Below are 18,465 nucleotides of genomic sequence, written 5' to 3'. Positions count from 1 at the left end.
AGCAAAAATCTAGGATTCAGGAGATTTGAAATGTGGCTCAAAGAACCCACTATTAGTGGCTGCTTAAAAAAAGAACCATGAAAGCCATTTGGCTGGTTCCTTAGCTGTCCCCAGAGTGGTACCACTGAGGCTGCATGCAAGCCATTTGGCTGGTCCCTTAGCTGTCCCCAGAATGGTACCACTGAGGCTGCATGCAAGCCATTTGGCTGGTCCCTTAGCTGTCCCCAGAGTGGTACCACTGAGGCTGCATGAAAGCCATTTGGCTGGTTCCTTAGCTGTCCCCAGAGTGGCACCACTGAGGCTGCACGAAAGCCATTTGGCTGGTTCCTTAGCTGTCCCCAGAGTGGCACCACTGAGGCTGCATGAAAGCAATTTGGCTGGTTCCTTAGCTGTCCCCAGAGTGGTACCACTGAGGCTGCCTTCCTTCTAAACCGGGACTCACACACACCTCTTCCTGAGGATGAGAAAGGGCAGGATTCTGGGTTAAAAAGAACTTCAACTTAGTGTTCATGTTGGCATTTTCCATTAAACAAACAAACAACCCCCCCAAACACTCCTGACCCTTAAAAAGGAAAACAATCCTCTTACACCCTCTACTATAAATCAGAAAAGTAAACCGAAATGCATTTGCATCCTCTTTTTGCAACTTTAGATTCTCAAAAGTTTACAACTCTGGGTAAAGTAAGCCACTGTTATTAACAGCACCGTCAGCCCTGGGATGAGCAGACTCGCCAGCGAGCGGGCACGTGGGAGCTTGCCAAGTTGGCGCGGCACTATTTTTAGGGTGCAGAGTCCTGTCTGCATCCTCCTGCTCGTCCTAGTTGATACCAGAACAAGCTATTTTTTTCTCCGAACAGTCGAGTACATGGAGACCTCAAGCTGCAGAGTCATCCTGGGTGGTAATGACCTCCGTCGTCTACATATGGGCACAGGACACAACGACACGGTGACTCATAAGACTCCTCCACAAATCCACTCTCCTCGGTGAGTCACACGGCAGGACCCACCCCCTGGCTGTCACTGTTCACACGCTAGGTTCTCCCAGCTTCCCTTTAAAGCGGCCACCACCTCTCTGTTCCAAGTAGACCCTCCCCAGTGTGGTCCTGTGTTCACACAGATGACCATCATTTATGTTACTTTGCAAACCAGCAATAGCCTCTAGAGAAACGAGAGGTTGAATTGGTTAAGAAATTCCTGTTTGGGCTTGTTATAGGCTGCACTGTGATCTCTCAAAATTGATATGGGGCTTCCCTGGTGGCGCAGTGGTTGAGCGTCTGCCTGCCGATGCAGGGGACGCAGGTTCGTGCCCCGGTCCGGGAAGATCCCACATGCCGCGGAGCGGCTGGGCCCGTGAGCCATGGCCGCTGACCCTGTGCGTCTGGAGCCTGCGCTCCGCAATGGGAGAGGCCACAACAGTGAGAGGCCCGTGTACCGCAAAAAAAAATTAAAAAATAAATAAATTGATATGTTGGAGTCCTATTCCCAAGCACCTCAGAAGGTGACTGTATTTGGAGACAGGGTCTTTGCAGAGGTGACCATGTTAAACTGGGGTCATTAGGATGGAGCCCTGATCCAATGCAACTGGTGTCCCCACCAGAGGGGAGATTAGGACACAGACAGGCACAGAGGGAAGACCACGTGAGGACACAGGGAGAAGACGGCCGTCTGCAAGCCAAGGACAGAGGCCTGGAGCTCATGCTCTGCACATCCTCAGAAGGGCCCAACCCCGCTCTCACCTCGAGCTCAGACTTCTGGCCTCCGGAACTGTGAGAAGTAAATGTCTGTTGCTGAAGCCCGCCAGTCTGTGGGACTTTGTGAAAGTAGCCCTAGCACCCTCACACAGGGCTTTCAAAAATGTTGTGTGACTTATAATAGTTCAGAAGCCAATAAACTTGAGGAACCCACAAGGCTGTTTATCTTCATTACTTTTTTCCGATAAGACCTGGAGATTGTGTAGCCATAAGTAAAAAGCTATTTCCAGGCCTAGTACTTTGGAAGAGGTTCTGAAGACAGGCTCTGTGTGTGTGTGTGTGTGTGTGTGCACCCGTGTGCAAGATTCTCAGTGACACCCACGGTGCAAAACACTTTAAGCCCTAAAGTCGACCTCAGAGATGCACTTTATCATCAAACAGAGCTGAGCTGCAGAGCCTGTTACTTCTTCATCACACACTGACACGTGGCAACATCCGCCAGTTTTCCGTGTTCAAAAATTCCAGAAACTAGTGCTGCCAGGAAACACGTTCCGGAATCACTTAGCAATTTTTAATTCAAACACTAAGAACTGAAGGTGGTTCAGTCCTGTTGTTTTCATTCTTCTGCTGACAGCTGACTGTGTACCTGTCCTCTGTGGACTCAGATGATGATTACACCGGTCACCACCAACCACTGGCTGGAGACGGCCAGGGGCTCAGGTGGCCTGGGTGTGACTCCGCCATCGCTGACTTTTACTAATGTGGACTGGTATTCAGAGCCTCACGCTCATGGCTAGTGTTAGAACACGAGGCTGCATTCATTTCACCTGACCGTGTGGAGCTGAGGTTTCCTCACCTGTACAGTGGCCACGGAAACAGTAGAATCAGGTAAGGTTAACACCCTAAGTGCTTCGCTGGCCCAGAGCTTGGCATGGAGCAAACAGTAAATGCCGCTGCTGTTACTGCCCCATTGTCCTCATGCCGGGTTGAGGCGCATGGTTGGCACTAAGCGGACAGAGGCGGAGTACGGAACTGTCTTCCAAGTGCCACCTGGTTCCCTGCCCCTGGCGATGTCTAACTAATTAAAAAGGGGACACTCAGGAGGCGAACGGACGTGAAAGTAGAACCCTGAGTTAGTGCGCCCTCAAGCTTCTGCTCACACAGCTGCAAGGAGAGGGTCTCCGTCGTATCATCAGTCACCCCAGGTGAGAGACCTGGTACACACGCCAGTGAACGCCCGGCCTGCGCAGGACCCTCCCAGGTACGGGGAGTTTTCATTTAACTGCAGGAACCAAGAGTTACCTAAAATGTTTCTTTGTAGTCAAAAGAGTATTCGGTAATAAACAAATAGGCAAGGTATGTAAGTCATTATCTCTGCAAAGAATATACCATACAAGAAATTTTTAAGTTAATTTAAAACAACCACAATCCATAAGGTAGCACACGAGAGATTTTGATAACACGGGCCCCAAGAATCAGGTAAAGATCTCGTGAAATGACTGAATCTGTCACACCGTGAGATAAACGCAAACATTAATACTGCACACAAAATGGTTAAACAGATCTTTTCTTACCAATGAAACCCTTAAAAGTATTTTATGATTTCTCTAAAGGTAGAGAAACAAAATCAACTTAGGACATCCCCAATTCAGAAAGTTAAGCTTAGTGGTTATGAAAGAGGAAAATGAGCCGTTTCTAATTGCATTGCTTAAGAAAAACGAAAGTGCCAACAGATGGAGGAATGTAACTAGAATGGAACCGTTCTGCCTTTTAAAGTAATTATTGGTTTGGTAGCACTCTTGGTTCTCTTTGAATACCTAATCAGGCATTTTGATTGCTTTCCCAAAGTCCTTTAACTACCTTTAACTACGGGAATGATTCGGTAACTACGGTAAGTGCAATGAACAACCTGGAGGTAGGAAATTTACAAAAGCAGGAAAGCCACCATAACGCTGAGGGCCCTGAGACACTCTTAGGATCCTTTCCTGCACAGAATCCTGAAACACTGATGAACACTCATTCCTCCTGTTCTTACACTGCATTTCGAGTTGTTTGTGTATATCCTACACAACTCTCTTTTGGATGTTGAAGTCAGCATGAAAAGTGCAAAGAAATTGAATTGGTATTTTTATAAATTGCTGCGTGCTCACCTTCCTTTCAGACATTTCATAACTGGACTTTAGAATAGATGATACAACACAGTATGCTAGATGGAGGGCCCTGCGTTCAACTAAGTAAGATTTTGAAACTAATAAAGAAAAACACTGATAATTACTTTCAACAATAAGGTCTCTGACTTGCTGACTGTATGAAGACTCTCAATTTGGATTACAAAGAAAAGACATATATACACAAGGACCTTCCTAATTTACCAGAAGTGCAGGGGCACCCAGAGAGCTATCATTCACAGCATTAATGTGAACATGGAACTTAACTTACTGACATATATCTCTTCTAAAAAAAAAAAAGTCCTTAGTTCTCATTTGAAATCTTTACTTTCCTAAATCTTTCAAAATGCAGGCTGTGGCTGAGGTGACCTCTAGGATCTCTTCCAAATCTAAATGCTATGATTCTGTGATTATAAGGCAAAGTCATCTCTGTGAAGAATGAAAGAAGGTAAGAGAGTGTTCCAGAGAGTTCTGAGGAGCAGTGCTTTCAGAAAAAATAACAGAAGCATTTCTGCAAAATATTTTCCCCCATCCTTTGTATAAATCCTGATAATAACATAAACCGGGACCCTCTCCCACCCCCGTGGCTTGTATCGAATCACAGGCTCTTCACATCAGAGCCAGCGCTGAACCACAGGCTTCAGAGTGAATGTCTGATGTGGAAGCATTAAACCTCACCTTTCTAGAGCCGCCAGGTCCCTCTTATTTCGAACGCAAGAAATAAGCGGAAGCTAAACCCCAGAAAAGATGGACTAGCAAGATAGTACTTGGTAACAACAGACCTCAGTCAAGAATTAAGTGCCTTTATCCACTGGAGTCACAATGCGATTCGCTTGGAATCCCAGGGGCTCCACCTCTAGTGAAACTGGCAGAACAAGCATTATTTGATTAGTGTGAAAGATCCTGCCCTGAAAGGGACAGAGGCAGGTGGCAGGGGACTGATGGCTTCTGAAATGCTAGCTGTAGAAAGATCAAATCGAGGTCATTCCGGGTCTCCTAAACAAAACAGGGATTCTTCATAAATCTAAAGGACACCCATATAAAATTATACTTTTATTAAGTAATGCTCAATAACGATTTGGGAAAACATCAACCAACTTGAACATGATCAGGAACATATAATGTGGGAAGATAAAACCATCATGCCTCTGCCTGCAGCTGCGGGGGGGACAAATTACAGAAGATTCATTCATTCTCTGCTCTCAAGTTCTCTGGGGTTTCTTTTGGTAAAGCTGCCGTCTGGTGCAATAGGTGAGAAGATTCAGGCACCAAGCCTGCCCCTGATTTCAGTATTTAGTTAAAAATCTTTAGTTCTGATAATGAATTTAACCCCCCGGGGCAGGGGGAACCCAAGGAAGAAACAGGTCTGAGAGAGACCAAGACCTTGAACAACTGCCCAGGAGGTGATGGTCCTGGAAGGAGTCAGGTACCATGCATTTCCTTGAGGGCATCTGGCCTTGTCACACTCAAACCACACCTCTGCCTCTCCAGTGAAATTTCTCAAGAGCAAAATTTTCACCTTTGCGCTACATGCTGGTCAGGAGGCATCAGAGCAGGGGAGCAGATACACCAGCAGGCAGCAGGCCCTCTGCAGAGCCCCCCACCTGCAGAGCCCCCCTGAGTTGTTGTTGGGGGGGAACTTTGCGTGTGTGGCAGGGAAGGGGGCAATAAACTGGGCTGGATACTCAGATTCCTAAGTCCACGTGAAGTTCCACCCTCAGGGAGATTGTGGGGTCAGGAGGTGGGGAGAAGCCAAGGAAAAGGAGAAGGGGGTCAACGGGAGAGGGAGGGGGAGAGAGCGGAAGCCTGGGGCGGGGGCGGAGGAGGAGGAAAGGGAGGGGCACATGGGGACAGCGGGTCAGGAGATCAGGGCAGGGGGTAGAGGGGCAGAGCCAGAGGGGAGAAGCAGCGGAGGAGAAAAGAGAGGAGGGCGTGCGGACAGGGAGAGAGCGTATCCTGGAGAGATGGGGACCGACCGGGAACAAGCGGGAGACCCGCAGAGACGGGATGGAAAAGTAGGGAGAGAAGAAAACGCTCAGGGAAGAGAAGCGGAGGCGCCCGGGAACGTCTCCCCTCGGCAGGCTGGGGTAGAGACACAGCCCCGCGCGCACCAGGAGCGAGAGGGCCGAGGGGCCAGCCCCGCGCGCCCCCGGCCTCCTCCCCGCTTACCTGGCCCTTGACCAGGCTGGCGGCGAACTGGCGCATGACGGCCTCCACGGTGTAGGCGCTGGACCAGCCGCGCGGCGTGAGCAGCTCCATGCAGATGGCGCCGCCGTCCAGCACGTAGCCGTTCTCCAGGCGCGGGCTGAGCACCCGCATGAAGGGCGGCGAGAAGGGGAAGTTGTCGGGGAAGGTGAGGTTGAGCAGGATGAACTCGGTGTTGGTCTCCTTCATGTCCTGCCACAGCACCGAGTCCTTGTCCACCTGGTGCAGCTTCACGTTCCAGTCGAAGAGGCTCTCGTCCACCAGCTCCACGGAGATGAAGCGGTCGCTGAGGCGCGCGATGTCCTGCAGCTCCTTCATGAGCCGCCGGCTGCGCACCTGCGTACAGTGCTGCTGGCGCGCCGCGGGCACCAGGCTGCCGCCCGCCGCCGCTGCCGCCGCCGCCGCCGCCGCCGGGCCCGGCCCCGCCCTGGCGCCCGCCGCGCGCTCCCGGGGGCCCCCGCCACTCGCCGCCCCCGCCGCCGGCTGCGGCGGCTTGTCGCGCGAGGCCAGCTCCGCCGCGCGCTTGCCCTTGCCCTTGCCGGGTCCGGGGCTGGCGTCGCCCGCGCCCCCGGCGGGATGCTGCTGCTGCGGCTTGTGGCCGCCGCTCTTGGCGCCGCCCTTGCCGCGCAGCGACGCGCTCTGCTGGCCGCTGCCGCCGCCGCGGTGGTTGTGGTGATGCTTGGGGTCCTCGGTGTCCCGGTTGTGCAGGCGGATGAGCCCGATTTTGCGGAGCAGCGTGGCCATTTTAGGCTCGGCGCCGGCGCGGGGTTCCCCTCGGCTCCTGCCCCCGGAGCCCGAGAGCCGGGGCGCGGGGGCGCGGGGCGGCAGCGACCGGCGACCACTCAGCGGGGCGCGGCGCGGGCCCCCCCTGGCGCCGGCGGCCGTGGCGCAGCCGAGCGGGCAGCACGCGCGCTCGCCGGCCGCTGGGTTGCCGCTGTCATATGACGGGGCCCGCTCTGGCTCGGGCTCCAGCCGCCCGGGGAGGGGAAGCGTGGAGGGGACGCGCCGCGGCGGGCCGTCCCCCGGCTGGTCCCTGCGCGCAGCCCCCCGGAGCCTGGTGTCCGCGGTCCTTTGTGAGCGGCCGCAGCCTGGCTGGCTTCGAGTCCGAGCGCCGCCTCGGGGCGCGCCGAGCCGTCCGCAGCGCCCCGTAGGCAGCGAGGCGGCCGCGGGCTCGCGCCGTGCGCGCCCGCCGAGCCGTGCTGCGCTGGCCGCTACCGCGGGACCCCGACCGCCGCCGCCGCCGCCGCGGCTGCTGACATTGCAAAGGCGGCTGCTCAGTCTGAGCCGAGTGCGGCGCGAAGGGGGCGGTCCTGCCGGCCGGGGAGGGGGGCGCGGGGCGGAGCCGCGGGACAGCCTGCGCCGCGCCGCTCCCCCGCCGCCCGCCAGCCGCCCGGCTCCCGCGGCGACACGCGCACGGCCGCTGGGGGGAGACATCGGCGCGCGCCGGGCTGCGGGGTAGCGCCGCGCGGAGCCGACCGGCCGGCCGGAGAGGAGCGAGGGTGGCGACCAGGGCGAGAAGGGGCACGTGTGTGCGCGCGCTAATGAGGGTCTCAGAGGCTCCGGGTCCTTCTGCCCGGGATCCAGGCTCGGCCCCCGGCCCGACCCTCCGACCTCACTTAACCTAGTGGGAGCAACCCGGAGGGGAAGGGGCGTCGGAGAAGGATGGAAAGCAACCTGTTTATTGATTCCCGTGTGCACCAGATGGAGCCTGGTGTCCACACCGCAGTCCTGGACCGGGGTCTGCGGAACCGGTGCTCTTCTAAGGACTGATCAAAGAATCAGGGCCTGGGGAGGAGGATGCGGGAAGCGTGCTCCCCGCAACCCCCTAAAGAACCCCTCGAGTCCCGACTTTAAAGGATGCCGTTCCGCGAATTCACCCCCGCGACCGGGCCCGGCTCCTCTCCTCCCCGCCACGCCAGGGGGTCCCTGCGTTCCGAAAGGGGAAGGAAGGGACCACGGAGCACTGGCTTTCGAGTCGTTTCCAAGAGGTTGCGGGGAAACGCATCCGACTCTGGCGCCAGCGGGCGCTCAGGGCGCGGGGCGGGCCCTCTGCAGCCCCGGAGTCCTTGCTACCCGCGGGTAACCTCGGGACTGGCCGCGGAAGGGGTGGGGGTCCTCCTTCAACTTGGACGCTTTCATCCCTCCCCTCCCTTTCTGCCTTTAACTCATTGAAACTTATTTTTATCTGGTGAAATTTCAAGCAAAAAGCACTTTCAGGGCCCCAGAAGCTGGAACAACCGGGGAAGCCGTGAAGAGTCCAACGTTTGCAGGAATCGCGCCGCCGCGCAGGGTCTAGTGTGTGTGGCCCAGCAGCGCAATGGGGAGGTGCGGTGATGATCCCCGCAATATAGGAGGAATCACCCCGAAAACCCAAATGGCCAAACTTCACCGCTGTTCCTGGTTTGGCTTTCATCTTGAGGAGCCTCTAAATTCATCAGCAGAGCGCGTTCATTCTGATGTCACCGTGACGATTGTTTTTAAACCTCTTTACCGTTTTCACTTTGTATAAATTATTAAAAATTTTCCCTGTGAAAAATAACTCTTCAGATCACCGCGGAAGTAAGTTCAGACCTAACGGGCCTGTGGTTCGGTTTTCTAGAGTTGCTTCCCGGTACAGTGAGGTGCCCGCCAGTCCTCACCGGTTTGTGGCAAGTGCATGCAACCCTGGGACGTGGTCCCCTGGATCGGTGACGATATATAAAGGTGCCTTGCCGTGGAGGCTGTTCTCCAGTGGGTGGGAGTGGGCAGTGCAACAGACCAGGCAAGACCAGTGGCTGGTGACCAAATCTCGGCTGCAACTGACTGAGATCTAGTTGTCCTGGTCTCATGGGCTTTCTTGTGATCCGTTCTGTCCAGCTCTGATTTTTAAAGATAGGTTGAGCAGAAAGATGACAAGGTCTGTCTGTAAAGTACCCTGAGTTCATTTAACCTATGGGAAGAGGGAATGTGAGAAGATCGGGAGGTGACACTGGTGGGCACAGGCAGGCATTACATGTTTTATCATTTCACGGCCACAGAAGCCATCTCGGGTTTTATCTGACCCATTTTACTGGTGAAGAAACTGTGTTTCAAAGAAGCTCAGCAGCTAGCCCAGCTCAGCCGTGTGCTGGGACCTACATCCTGGTCCCTGTGCCCCCAAGCCCTGTGCTGAGGTTGACCAGCTGCCCCAGACAGTACACTGCACTGCAGGGTTTCTGCTGGGGTTGGCTTTCAGTCCCAGTCCCGGAGGTGGAGGTGAGAAAGTCTCCGCAGGTGTGATTGTCATCCCCACAGGCCAGCTGACCTAGGGGGAGGCCTTGGAGAAACGAAACGTTTCCTACCTGAAGCAGGGGTGTCATCCAGTGTGGTTTGGGAATGGTTTAACTGAAATCCCAGGCAGCCATCTGTAAGGGCTTTAATTCTGATTGGAAGTATTGTTAGGGTGATCATATAATTTATTCTTGGAATGCAAGGCTTTTTTTTTTTTTTTCTGAAAGTGAAAGGATCACAGTTAATACTGATGCTGGGACAAGAGGCCAAAGCAGGATAGACAGACAGGTGAGATAAAGGTCATCTTAATTATTATCTACCTGTCACACTTTCAGCATCTCTGATCAACTCTTTAAAGGGCTAAAGGCAAATGTTAGTTAAAAATTGGAAACAACCTAAATTTACAACAATAGGATACGTGGAAGGTAAATTATACCTAATCCACTTGAGAGAATATTATGCAGCAATAACTTTACAGTTATGAAGATTATATAGCAAAATGAAACTATTTATGATGTACATAATAGTTTTAAGAAAGCAAAGTGCAAAATATACACACTATAGCTACAACTGCATAAAACTATGTGTAGGAAAAAAGATAAGAAGGAGGAAAATTGAAATGGTAACAATTATTATGTTAGTACAGGTAGGTATTCTCAACATACCCCCTCCTCAACCCTCCAGTCCATGGACTCAAACATGTGCTTCAGTGACAGGATGCTAGCAGCAGCAGTGGGAAGAAGGACCCCCTCCTTCTCCTGCCCCAGGAGATTCTAGAAAGTTCCACGTCACCAGTGGAATGAATGGGCATCTACCCAGCTTAGCAATGTGTAGAGGTTGCACTGTGTGTTTAAAATTACTCTCTTTTATTTGATTTTCAAACACTCTGAAAAAGAATATATTGCAGTTACAATGAAAAAATTGTTAGCAAGTTTTTAAAAATTAGCTTATTGGCGATTAAGTTTACAACATTAAGACAGTTGAATTGAGAGCGTTTAGCAAAATAAAATAATCTCTAAGGACAGCTGTGGGTCTCTATCTCCTCCTCCCTTCGCAAGTAGCAATGGGGTGGGGAGGGGAACGGCTAGGGGATCTCTGCAGAGAGAGCTGAGGCCAATCTGCCACAAAGGGGAGAAAGGCAGGGAGGCAGGGAAGCTGGTTATCACAGTCGTCTGTCGTCTGGGAATTGTGTTGTACCTGCCAGTGATGCTCCCATGAGCATTTGAATCAATGGTGCCAGGGGCCAGCTGTCTCCAGTGGCAGTTTTTATAAAGAGAGGCAGAACTGGTTTTGCCCATTTATTCTCTGTCTCAAAGGACTGCATCCCAGTTTTTTCCAGTTGGTCCTATTTCTTTAGGAGCCCCAGTCTCATAAAGGCATCAACCAGACTAGCTCAAAATATCAGCCCCAATTCATACACCTTGTTTATTCCCTTGAACGAAGGTGTTAAGATCACTATCAAAATTCAAAAACATTTTCTGCTAGAATTCACTGCAAGGAAGCATAGTATTGATCTCTGATGTCACCAGGTCACCTGACCTATTATGGCATTCATTCGTCGATCATCAAAGCCAGTGTTTAGATGGCACTTCATATCTCAAGTGTCATCCAAGCACTATATATATATTATATAAATACAGATATTCACTTACTCTTCATAACAACTTCTAAGTAGGTACCATGTTTAGCCTTACTTTATAGAGAAATTAAGTAACTAGTCCAAAATTATACAGTGAATGGTCAGTGAAGCCAGGATTCAAACCCAGACAGTTTCATATGGTGCTGCACTATTGCTCTGTGGGCACCTACTGCATGCAGTCATCACTGCAGAGATGGCAGTGAAGAAACCCTGCCATCCTGGAGGTGGGGTTCTGGGGAGGATGCCTTTATCACCCTCTGAGCACTCTATAGAAAATTTCTCTAGCAGGCTCTAAAGGAAAGAGCTTGAGGATGTCAAGGAATGTTCCATACTCACCTCTACATTTGCTCAAGACCCATGATGGATGCAGATGTATTTTGTTATTTAATTGAAAACTCAGCCTTTCATTTTATAGCACAGACGTCTGAAGTCACAGCAGTGAGGATCTTGCCCAGAGTCACAGGAGGTGATGGAGAAGGAGCCCGGAGCCCCAGGCCTGATGCCTCATCCAGTGCTATCACAATGCAGTCTTCAAATTCCATAGGTTGTGCTATAAGAGGACAGGGCTCTGACTGCTTTCTGTCAGGATGCTCGTCTTGGGAAACCAGCCACCATGTTTTGAGGAAGCCCAACCTTCATTAAAGAGGTCACACATGTGGGTGTCCAGCCATCGACCCAGCTAAGGTCTTTGCAGACAGCCAGCAGCAGGGACCAGACGTGAGGGAACTTGTCTTCAGACCGTTCTGGCCCCCAGCCTTTGAGCCTTCCAGCTGAGGCCCCAGATATTGAGCAGCAGGAAGCAGCCATCCCCACTGTGCCCTGACGGATTTTCCCACCCAAAGAAACTGCGAGGGATAAGAAAGAACACTGCTGATGTAGACCATCATGTTTTGGGCAACTTGTTACACAATAATAGATAACCAATACAGTACAAATCTTTCTGATTCTCACTTCCTCGAAGCCAGAAACGTGCTTTCCCAGATTCCTTGCAGCCAGGCACAGACATGGGACCTGGCCTCAGCCAATCCGACACATCAAAGCAGAACTTCAGGTTAGAAGATGGAGGCTCCCTAGAGGTTGGTCTTGGTGAGTGGACTTTGGTCAAACTAATTCACATGAAAATTTAAATAATATATAGCAGTGTTTTTATTTTGAAATATGTTTTGTATTAGGTAGATTGCTTTAACAAAAAGTAATCTCAGGGCTCGAATAAGAAGTTTATTTCTCTTGTATGTATTAGGACAAGGCAGTTGCCACACGGCCTCCCTGGTGGCTTCACCTGCCGCCTTTTGCTCATTCTGGATGTAGCTGTAATTAAATGTCCTGGGAATTCCATATACCAGTCATAGCCAATTCCACACCCATGTCCAAGGCGGCACGGGAGATGTCATTTTTCACTGGATAGCATGTTCCAGGTTAAACTCACTAGAAAGTAACAGGGAGGTATGGATTCTGGGGGTCAGGTAGAAGTCTTTACCACCTGTACTTAATAGCTAATTTAGGAGAGTAAACCGAAGTGAAGAAGTTCAGATCCTGTGTGCACATGATCTTTATCGGGCATTTTCTCTAGCCTGTACCTGAGCAGTTCTTCACTCTGCCCTTTGGATTCGGTGTAAGCTTACACTGTGTTGCAATTCCTCTGGAGTACAAGCTCTCTCCTCTTGGGTCAGACATGGCCTTTGTCCCCTTGGGGTGAGCTGGGCTCTGGTTTGGTGGCAGTGAGGGGTGGTGGCTGAGTGTTGGGGAGAACAGGCCTTCCCTTGCAAGGCAACTCCCTTGGGCAAGATTAGTATGGGGTCTTCAGGCAGAGGAGCTAGTACTTTCACTCAGGTGTGGAGAGACTACTTTCACAGGCAAGGAGTGTCAGGGTTGCAAGTTCTCAAAGCTTTCTGAGTCACCCACATGGGCCCGTTTCAGTTCTCAGGGTGCTATTTCTTCCCAATCGATGCTCAGAGTTTTACATCAGAGTGTTGGCAAGGCTGTGAGTTCAATGTACTTCCTAATTCTGCATCCTCAAGATTCAAATTTGGGGACTGGTCTTGCGCTGTACCAGTCCTGCCACTCTAAGGGTTACGACAGTCTTATGGGGCCACCGTGGAGTGTCCTGCCTGCTCTGACTCTTCTTGGACTGAGTGTTCTGATCTCTGAGCTTGTTGTTTTCCTTCTGTGAGCTCTCTCTCCGCTGCTCAGAGGAGGTCATCTTCTGCCTTTCCACTGTCATCAGCGTTTCTACCGTCATGGTCAAGTGCAGCAGCTACTTGCTCTCCCCAAGCCTTCCTTTCAAGTATGTCCCACATCGCAGGCAACCACAGGTGGTGATCATTATGGAACTGTGATGCTGCTTTACACTAACTACCAATTTTCCATTTTCCACCAGCATCGATTCCATCATTGTGCTCGAGGTCAAAGCCATTAGCTGGTCCTCTCAATCTTTGGACCCACTCCTGGTCCTAAGCCCTGTATTAGTTAGGGTCTAATCAGGAACACAGAGCTAGGCTAAGTGTTTCAACAGGAGATATTTAATCCAGATAATTGGTTACAAAGCCACCGAAGTGTTTGAGAAGCCAAAGAAGAAACAGGGGTGCTGAGGAAGCCAAAAGAAAGAAGGGTATTGCCTTTAGGTTTTAGCCGCTCACCTCCCAGAAATGCCATCAGTGCCAGAAATGGCTGTCGAGGTGCTGTGTGCCGTCCCCATGTACTGCCTCGGCCCGCTGCCGCTTCCCCTCTGCAGTGACTTTCAGAAGGTATCGGAACATTCTGACCCCTTTGTTCATTCAGGACTTCCAGAAGTCAGGTGGTCCAGTCCAAACGCGGGTCAGCGTGCGGGCTGCCTGGAGGACCCGTGTGAACTGTCGCCATGACGATCTCTGAAGGCTTCCTCCTGGGCTCTACTTAACTTTTTGAGTGGAGAAGACGGCTTTTGTTATAACGGAATTTAGATTTCCTCTGGCAGTTGAAGGCATGCTTGACCGATGAAATGAGTCATGCATTCTTTTCTGAAGAAGAAACTGCCTGGTCCTGGAGAGATTTCCAGAGATAATCATCTCGTTTTCCCTGTCCTTTTCATCTTTGCTTGAGGCAAAGGCAGTTAACTTTCTGGTTGTGTGGAAGTGTGAAATGACAGCTGATATTGTGTGTCAAGGTGGTGTCTCTACTCACTGTTACCTTAAATACTAGGTCTAAATATAGGTCCAAATATAGTGTTCTGAGAAAGAAAAGTCAGTTCTGCTTCCTGGCAAGCTGAGGGGTGGTGAGTGAAATATTGTAATTAGCTGAAACTGAGAACATGTATTATATTTATCTTACACATTTTCAAAGCGTTAGAGTATAATGGAATCTTCTGAACCTTTTTTGCTATTTATTGTAACAGCAGTGTATGACAATAAATGTCCTATTGCTCTCATGTCAGCTTTGAAAAATATAATGAAAAATAAACGCTGCAAATTTGGTACTCAAATAGTATCTTATTTTCAAAGATTTTTAAGTAGAGGATTCATTTACATACAGTGTAGTGCACAGATCTTAATTGCACAACTCAGTGGGTTTTGAAAAATGTATGCACTTGTGTAGCTTACACCTCAATCAAGATATGAAGTATTCCCATCACTCCAGAAAGTTCCCCTATGTTCCTTTGAGGTCAAGCCTACCCTAACCCTCCACCAAAGGCACCCTTTGTTCTGATTTCTATCACCATAAAGTAGTTTTGCTTTTTTTTTTGAACTTTATATTAATAGAGTTATACAGCATGTACTCTTTTATATCTGGCTTCTGTCAGTGATATATAATCAGTATATGATTTCACGGTGAGATTCGTCCATGTCGTGTATGTGTCAGTAGTTGTTTTTATTGATCAGTAGTATTCATTGCATGAATATACCACAATATGTTTATCCATTTTCCTGTCGAAGGACATTTGGGTTGTTTCCAGTTTTGAATATTGTGTATAGAACTTCTATGCCCACCGAGGTGCAAGTCTTTTTGGATATATGTTTTCACTTCTCTCAGGTTATAACAAGGAGTGGAATGGCTGTGTCAAAGTCTAGGCATATGTTTAACTCTGCAAGAAACTTCTCAACTCTTTTCCATGTTGATTGAACTGTTTTACACTCCCACCAGTATACTGCTAGAAAACAAGAAAGAGGATCATTAGTGGACATGAAATTTGGAGGCATCCTTGAAAGACAATAGCAGATTGAAGCAGATTGTCAGAGAAAAGTAGTTCAGTGAACACATACGTGAAACTTCTGTCACAGAGGCTGGAACTATTTCAGACTGAATGAAGATAAAGGACAGGATGGGGACTCCAGCGAGTCACCGAGGTGATCCAGGTTGTGCCACAACAGGCAACATTGGAAGATGCACCCAAAGTTAGGAGAAAGCATGGGTGCAGCTGGAGATCCCAGGATGAATTGGAAGCTGCTTCCCTGGATGACCAGTACCAGTTCACTCCTTCTGGAAGCGTGCCCCTCACCCTCAATCATGGAAAACAAATTCAGAATCAGCCTTCCCCAGGGGGTGAGCAGGGATTCCTGAGCAATCCCACATGCACAGAGAATAAAACACCACCAAATGTTTGAGGAAAAGCAACCCTAAACAAAGAACTAACATCCAAGGAAACAAAGCTCAAAGAACAACAGAAGAGATTTTAAGATATATAACGAACATCTTCAAAAGCAATGTGAGATAAAATTTATTCCATCTTTCAGTGGATGGCATTTTTGAATGTATTTTTACTGAATGATCGAATTCATGCATAAATGAATTAATCCCGTCATGAATATTTAAATAGAAAAGCCTGTGTTTTGATCAAAGCAATCCCACCAGTGATACAGCCTGGCTGGAAATGTGTTTGTGCAGTGATCCTTGGGTAGAAATCCAGGCACTGAAGCATTTCTACTGTCATGGTCCTCTATGACCCTGGGGTAATCAACACTGGATTACTCCTAAAATGCCTGGAACTCCCCCACCCCCTTCCTGGGGTCTGGATGAGCCTGGAGGCCACCCCTATCCCAAGCTGCCCAATGTGTCTGAGCCCGAGCGGCTGAAGAGCCTAAAACTTCATTGCTGCTCTTTGCATTCACAAGTAGCTGGGGAGCAAACACTTATAAGACCCCCCTCTGAATCTATCACTTTGCAACCTCACCTTTTCTGAGAAAATATTCTATATTTTCAGTGCTGCTTTTTCATCTAGGCAGCAATATTTTTCTTGAAAAGAGATTTTATTCTGAGTGAGACTCTGCAGAATAAAAAATTAGGCCATTTAAGAAGATTAGATATTACTTCCCCCAAACAGAGAGCTTAAGCAGAGAAGCCACGAGCTGTGCACATATATATATTTTTAAAAGCAATTACCATCTACCTGATAGAGGAGAATAACTCTGTTGGAATTGGGGTTTATTGTGTAGCTTTCTAATTAGGATGCCTCCAAAAACAATAACATCCTTATCAGAATTCATGAAGAACGTCTTCTAACATTTTTCTTTTATTTTCAGACTCATTATATAAACAATGTTTGGGGTTTGGGATAGAGGAATTTGAAGGTAGAATCTTGTCTTGCAGGGCAGAACATTTTTGCAAATATATTTTTCAAGAGGTAGAGGAACCACTCAAGTTAAGGTGTGGATCCTTTTTGGTGGCTATCAGTCGTTTCACTCATGTCAGATGTGTATGTTGAACTGCCAGCTTCATCCAAGCAGCAGGGCCAGTTCTGAGCTAACGAGAAGCAGGTAGGATCCAGCCCTTATTTCCACCCTGCAGCCCCGTTGTCCCTTCCCTCCTTCAGAGTCCCTCCCTGCACTGGGTTCGGCCTGTCCCTCACCCCACCCCACCCCGATTGTGTTCTCTGTGCCAGAAAATGATCTCCCCGGCCCCAGAGGCTCACAGCTCCCGGAGACCCCTCAGCTCACCTTCCCCGGTTACCTGTGACCCCCTGGGGCGCCAGTTATTTGAATTCATTAACTTGAGCATGGGTTGGGGGTGAGGAGAGATCTATGAATGCCTCAAGACACCCATTCACAGCTTTCCCCTGTTACGTACTGAATTGGGTCCCTCACCCCCACTTCACATGTTAAAGGTCTAACCCCTAATACCTCAGAATGTGACTATATTTAGAGATAGGGCCTTTATAGAGGTAATAAAAGTGCAATGAGGTTATTAGGGTGGGCCCCTAACCAATATGACTGGTGTCCTTGTAAGAAGAGGAGATTAAGATACAGATCCCAGGCACAGAGGGGTGACCACGTGAAGACACTGGGAGAACGTGGCGTCTATAAGCCAATAAGAGAGCCTCAGAAGAAATCAACTCTGCCAACACCCTGATCTTGGATTTCTAGCCACCAGGACTGTGAAAACATGGTACTTTGTTATGGCCACCCTAGTAAACGAATACACCCACGCTCGCACCCTTGAAGAAGCCTGTTGACCCAATGAGTCCCCATTATGCCCTGCATGGAGGGGGTGAGATTCTTCAGCACAGAGTCCTGGCCCGCTCTGCATGGCCGTGGCTTCTAATTCCAAACTTCTTCTCCAGCTAGTCTGGGAAGCACTGTGTCACCAAGGCTCATTTTTAAGTCTGCTAGAGCACACATTTTACTTGTCCCTAAAACACTGTTGTGTGCAGAGTATGTGCCCAGACTGCCGTACAGTGGTCCTCAAAACCTGAAGTGTGGAATTCTTCCCTGGCCATTCATTCTGCGCCTTTCCTCACAACCCTCAGGCAGACACACACACTTAACCCCCAGCCCTGGAGGGCTCACCCTTTGTGTTTTGCTGGGACCACTGTAGCTTCCCCTGGGCTCATCCCAGGAGGTGGTGCTGGGGCTCTGGGTGCGACCCAGGTGGGACCTGGGGACAGAGAGGCAGGGCGGGGGGAGCTGAGGACTGCAGGACTGCCTTCACCCTGCTGTTTAGAAGCACATCACTTTAACGGCTGGTTCTGCTTGGTCTTTTCTCCACGCGGGTTATGACCTGACTGCCTGTGAGTCGCGACCTCACCTTCTCCTCCGCAGCCCTCCATGTCCAGCAGAGCACCCGGTGCCCATAGGTGCGCACCAGGCACCCAGGGATTGTGCTGATGGAGGCTGTGACCTCAGTGGGACCTGCCGGCCTCTTCTCCCCTAACGTGGACAGCTGCACCCAGAGAGGGAGTTTCTTCTCTCCCCTGTCCCGCTGCACTGTTGTTGAAGAGAGGAAGGGTCAGGCCTTAAGGGCTCTGAAGGGAAGGAAGGCAGGGAGGGGTCACCCTGCTAAGCTAAGGCTGGCACCTGTGGGGGAGGATCGGCTGGCACCTGTGGGGGGAGGAGAGTCAGCTTCTTGGGCCACGAGCTGCTTGCTCCCCCATCTGCCAATGGCTGAGCCCTGAAAACATATCTAGTCCAACTCCAGATTTCAGAGATAAGCTCCCACTAGTTGGAAGTTCCTCGTGGCAAGGTTTCAGAGGTGGAAGTCAAAGCAGTGTCCTGGACCTCTGGCTGTTGGCGGGGTCCCTGAGCCCTGGGCCACAAAGGGCCAGGCT

At 50.2% G+C, this 18,465-nt stretch overlaps 1 protein-coding gene across 1 annotated transcript in view; it reads right to left on the bottom strand.

Moving 5' to 3' along the window:
* The window catches only part of UBE2QL1 (ubiquitin conjugating enzyme E2 QL1), a 46,031-nt gene extending 39,198 nt beyond the window's left edge, over positions 1–6,833 (bottom strand). Inside the window, exon 1 of the mRNA XM_081232928.1 lies at positions 6,029–6,833. Within this exon, the coding sequence (XP_081089054.1) occupies positions 6,029–6,808 (780 nt within the window). The 5' untranslated portion in view covers positions 6,809–6,833. The remainder of the gene's footprint in view (positions 1–6,028) is intronic.
* Positions 6,834–18,465: the final 11,632 nt, after the last annotated feature.

This window comes from Mesoplodon bidens (genome assembly GCF_964165515.1).
Source record: "Mesoplodon bidens genome assembly, chromosome: 4".
Taxonomy (NCBI): Eukaryota; Metazoa; Chordata; class Mammalia; order Artiodactyla; family Ziphiidae; genus Mesoplodon; species Mesoplodon bidens.
Note: the sequence above shows the minus strand (reverse complement) of the source record. Positions and strands in the feature narration are given on the sequence as shown.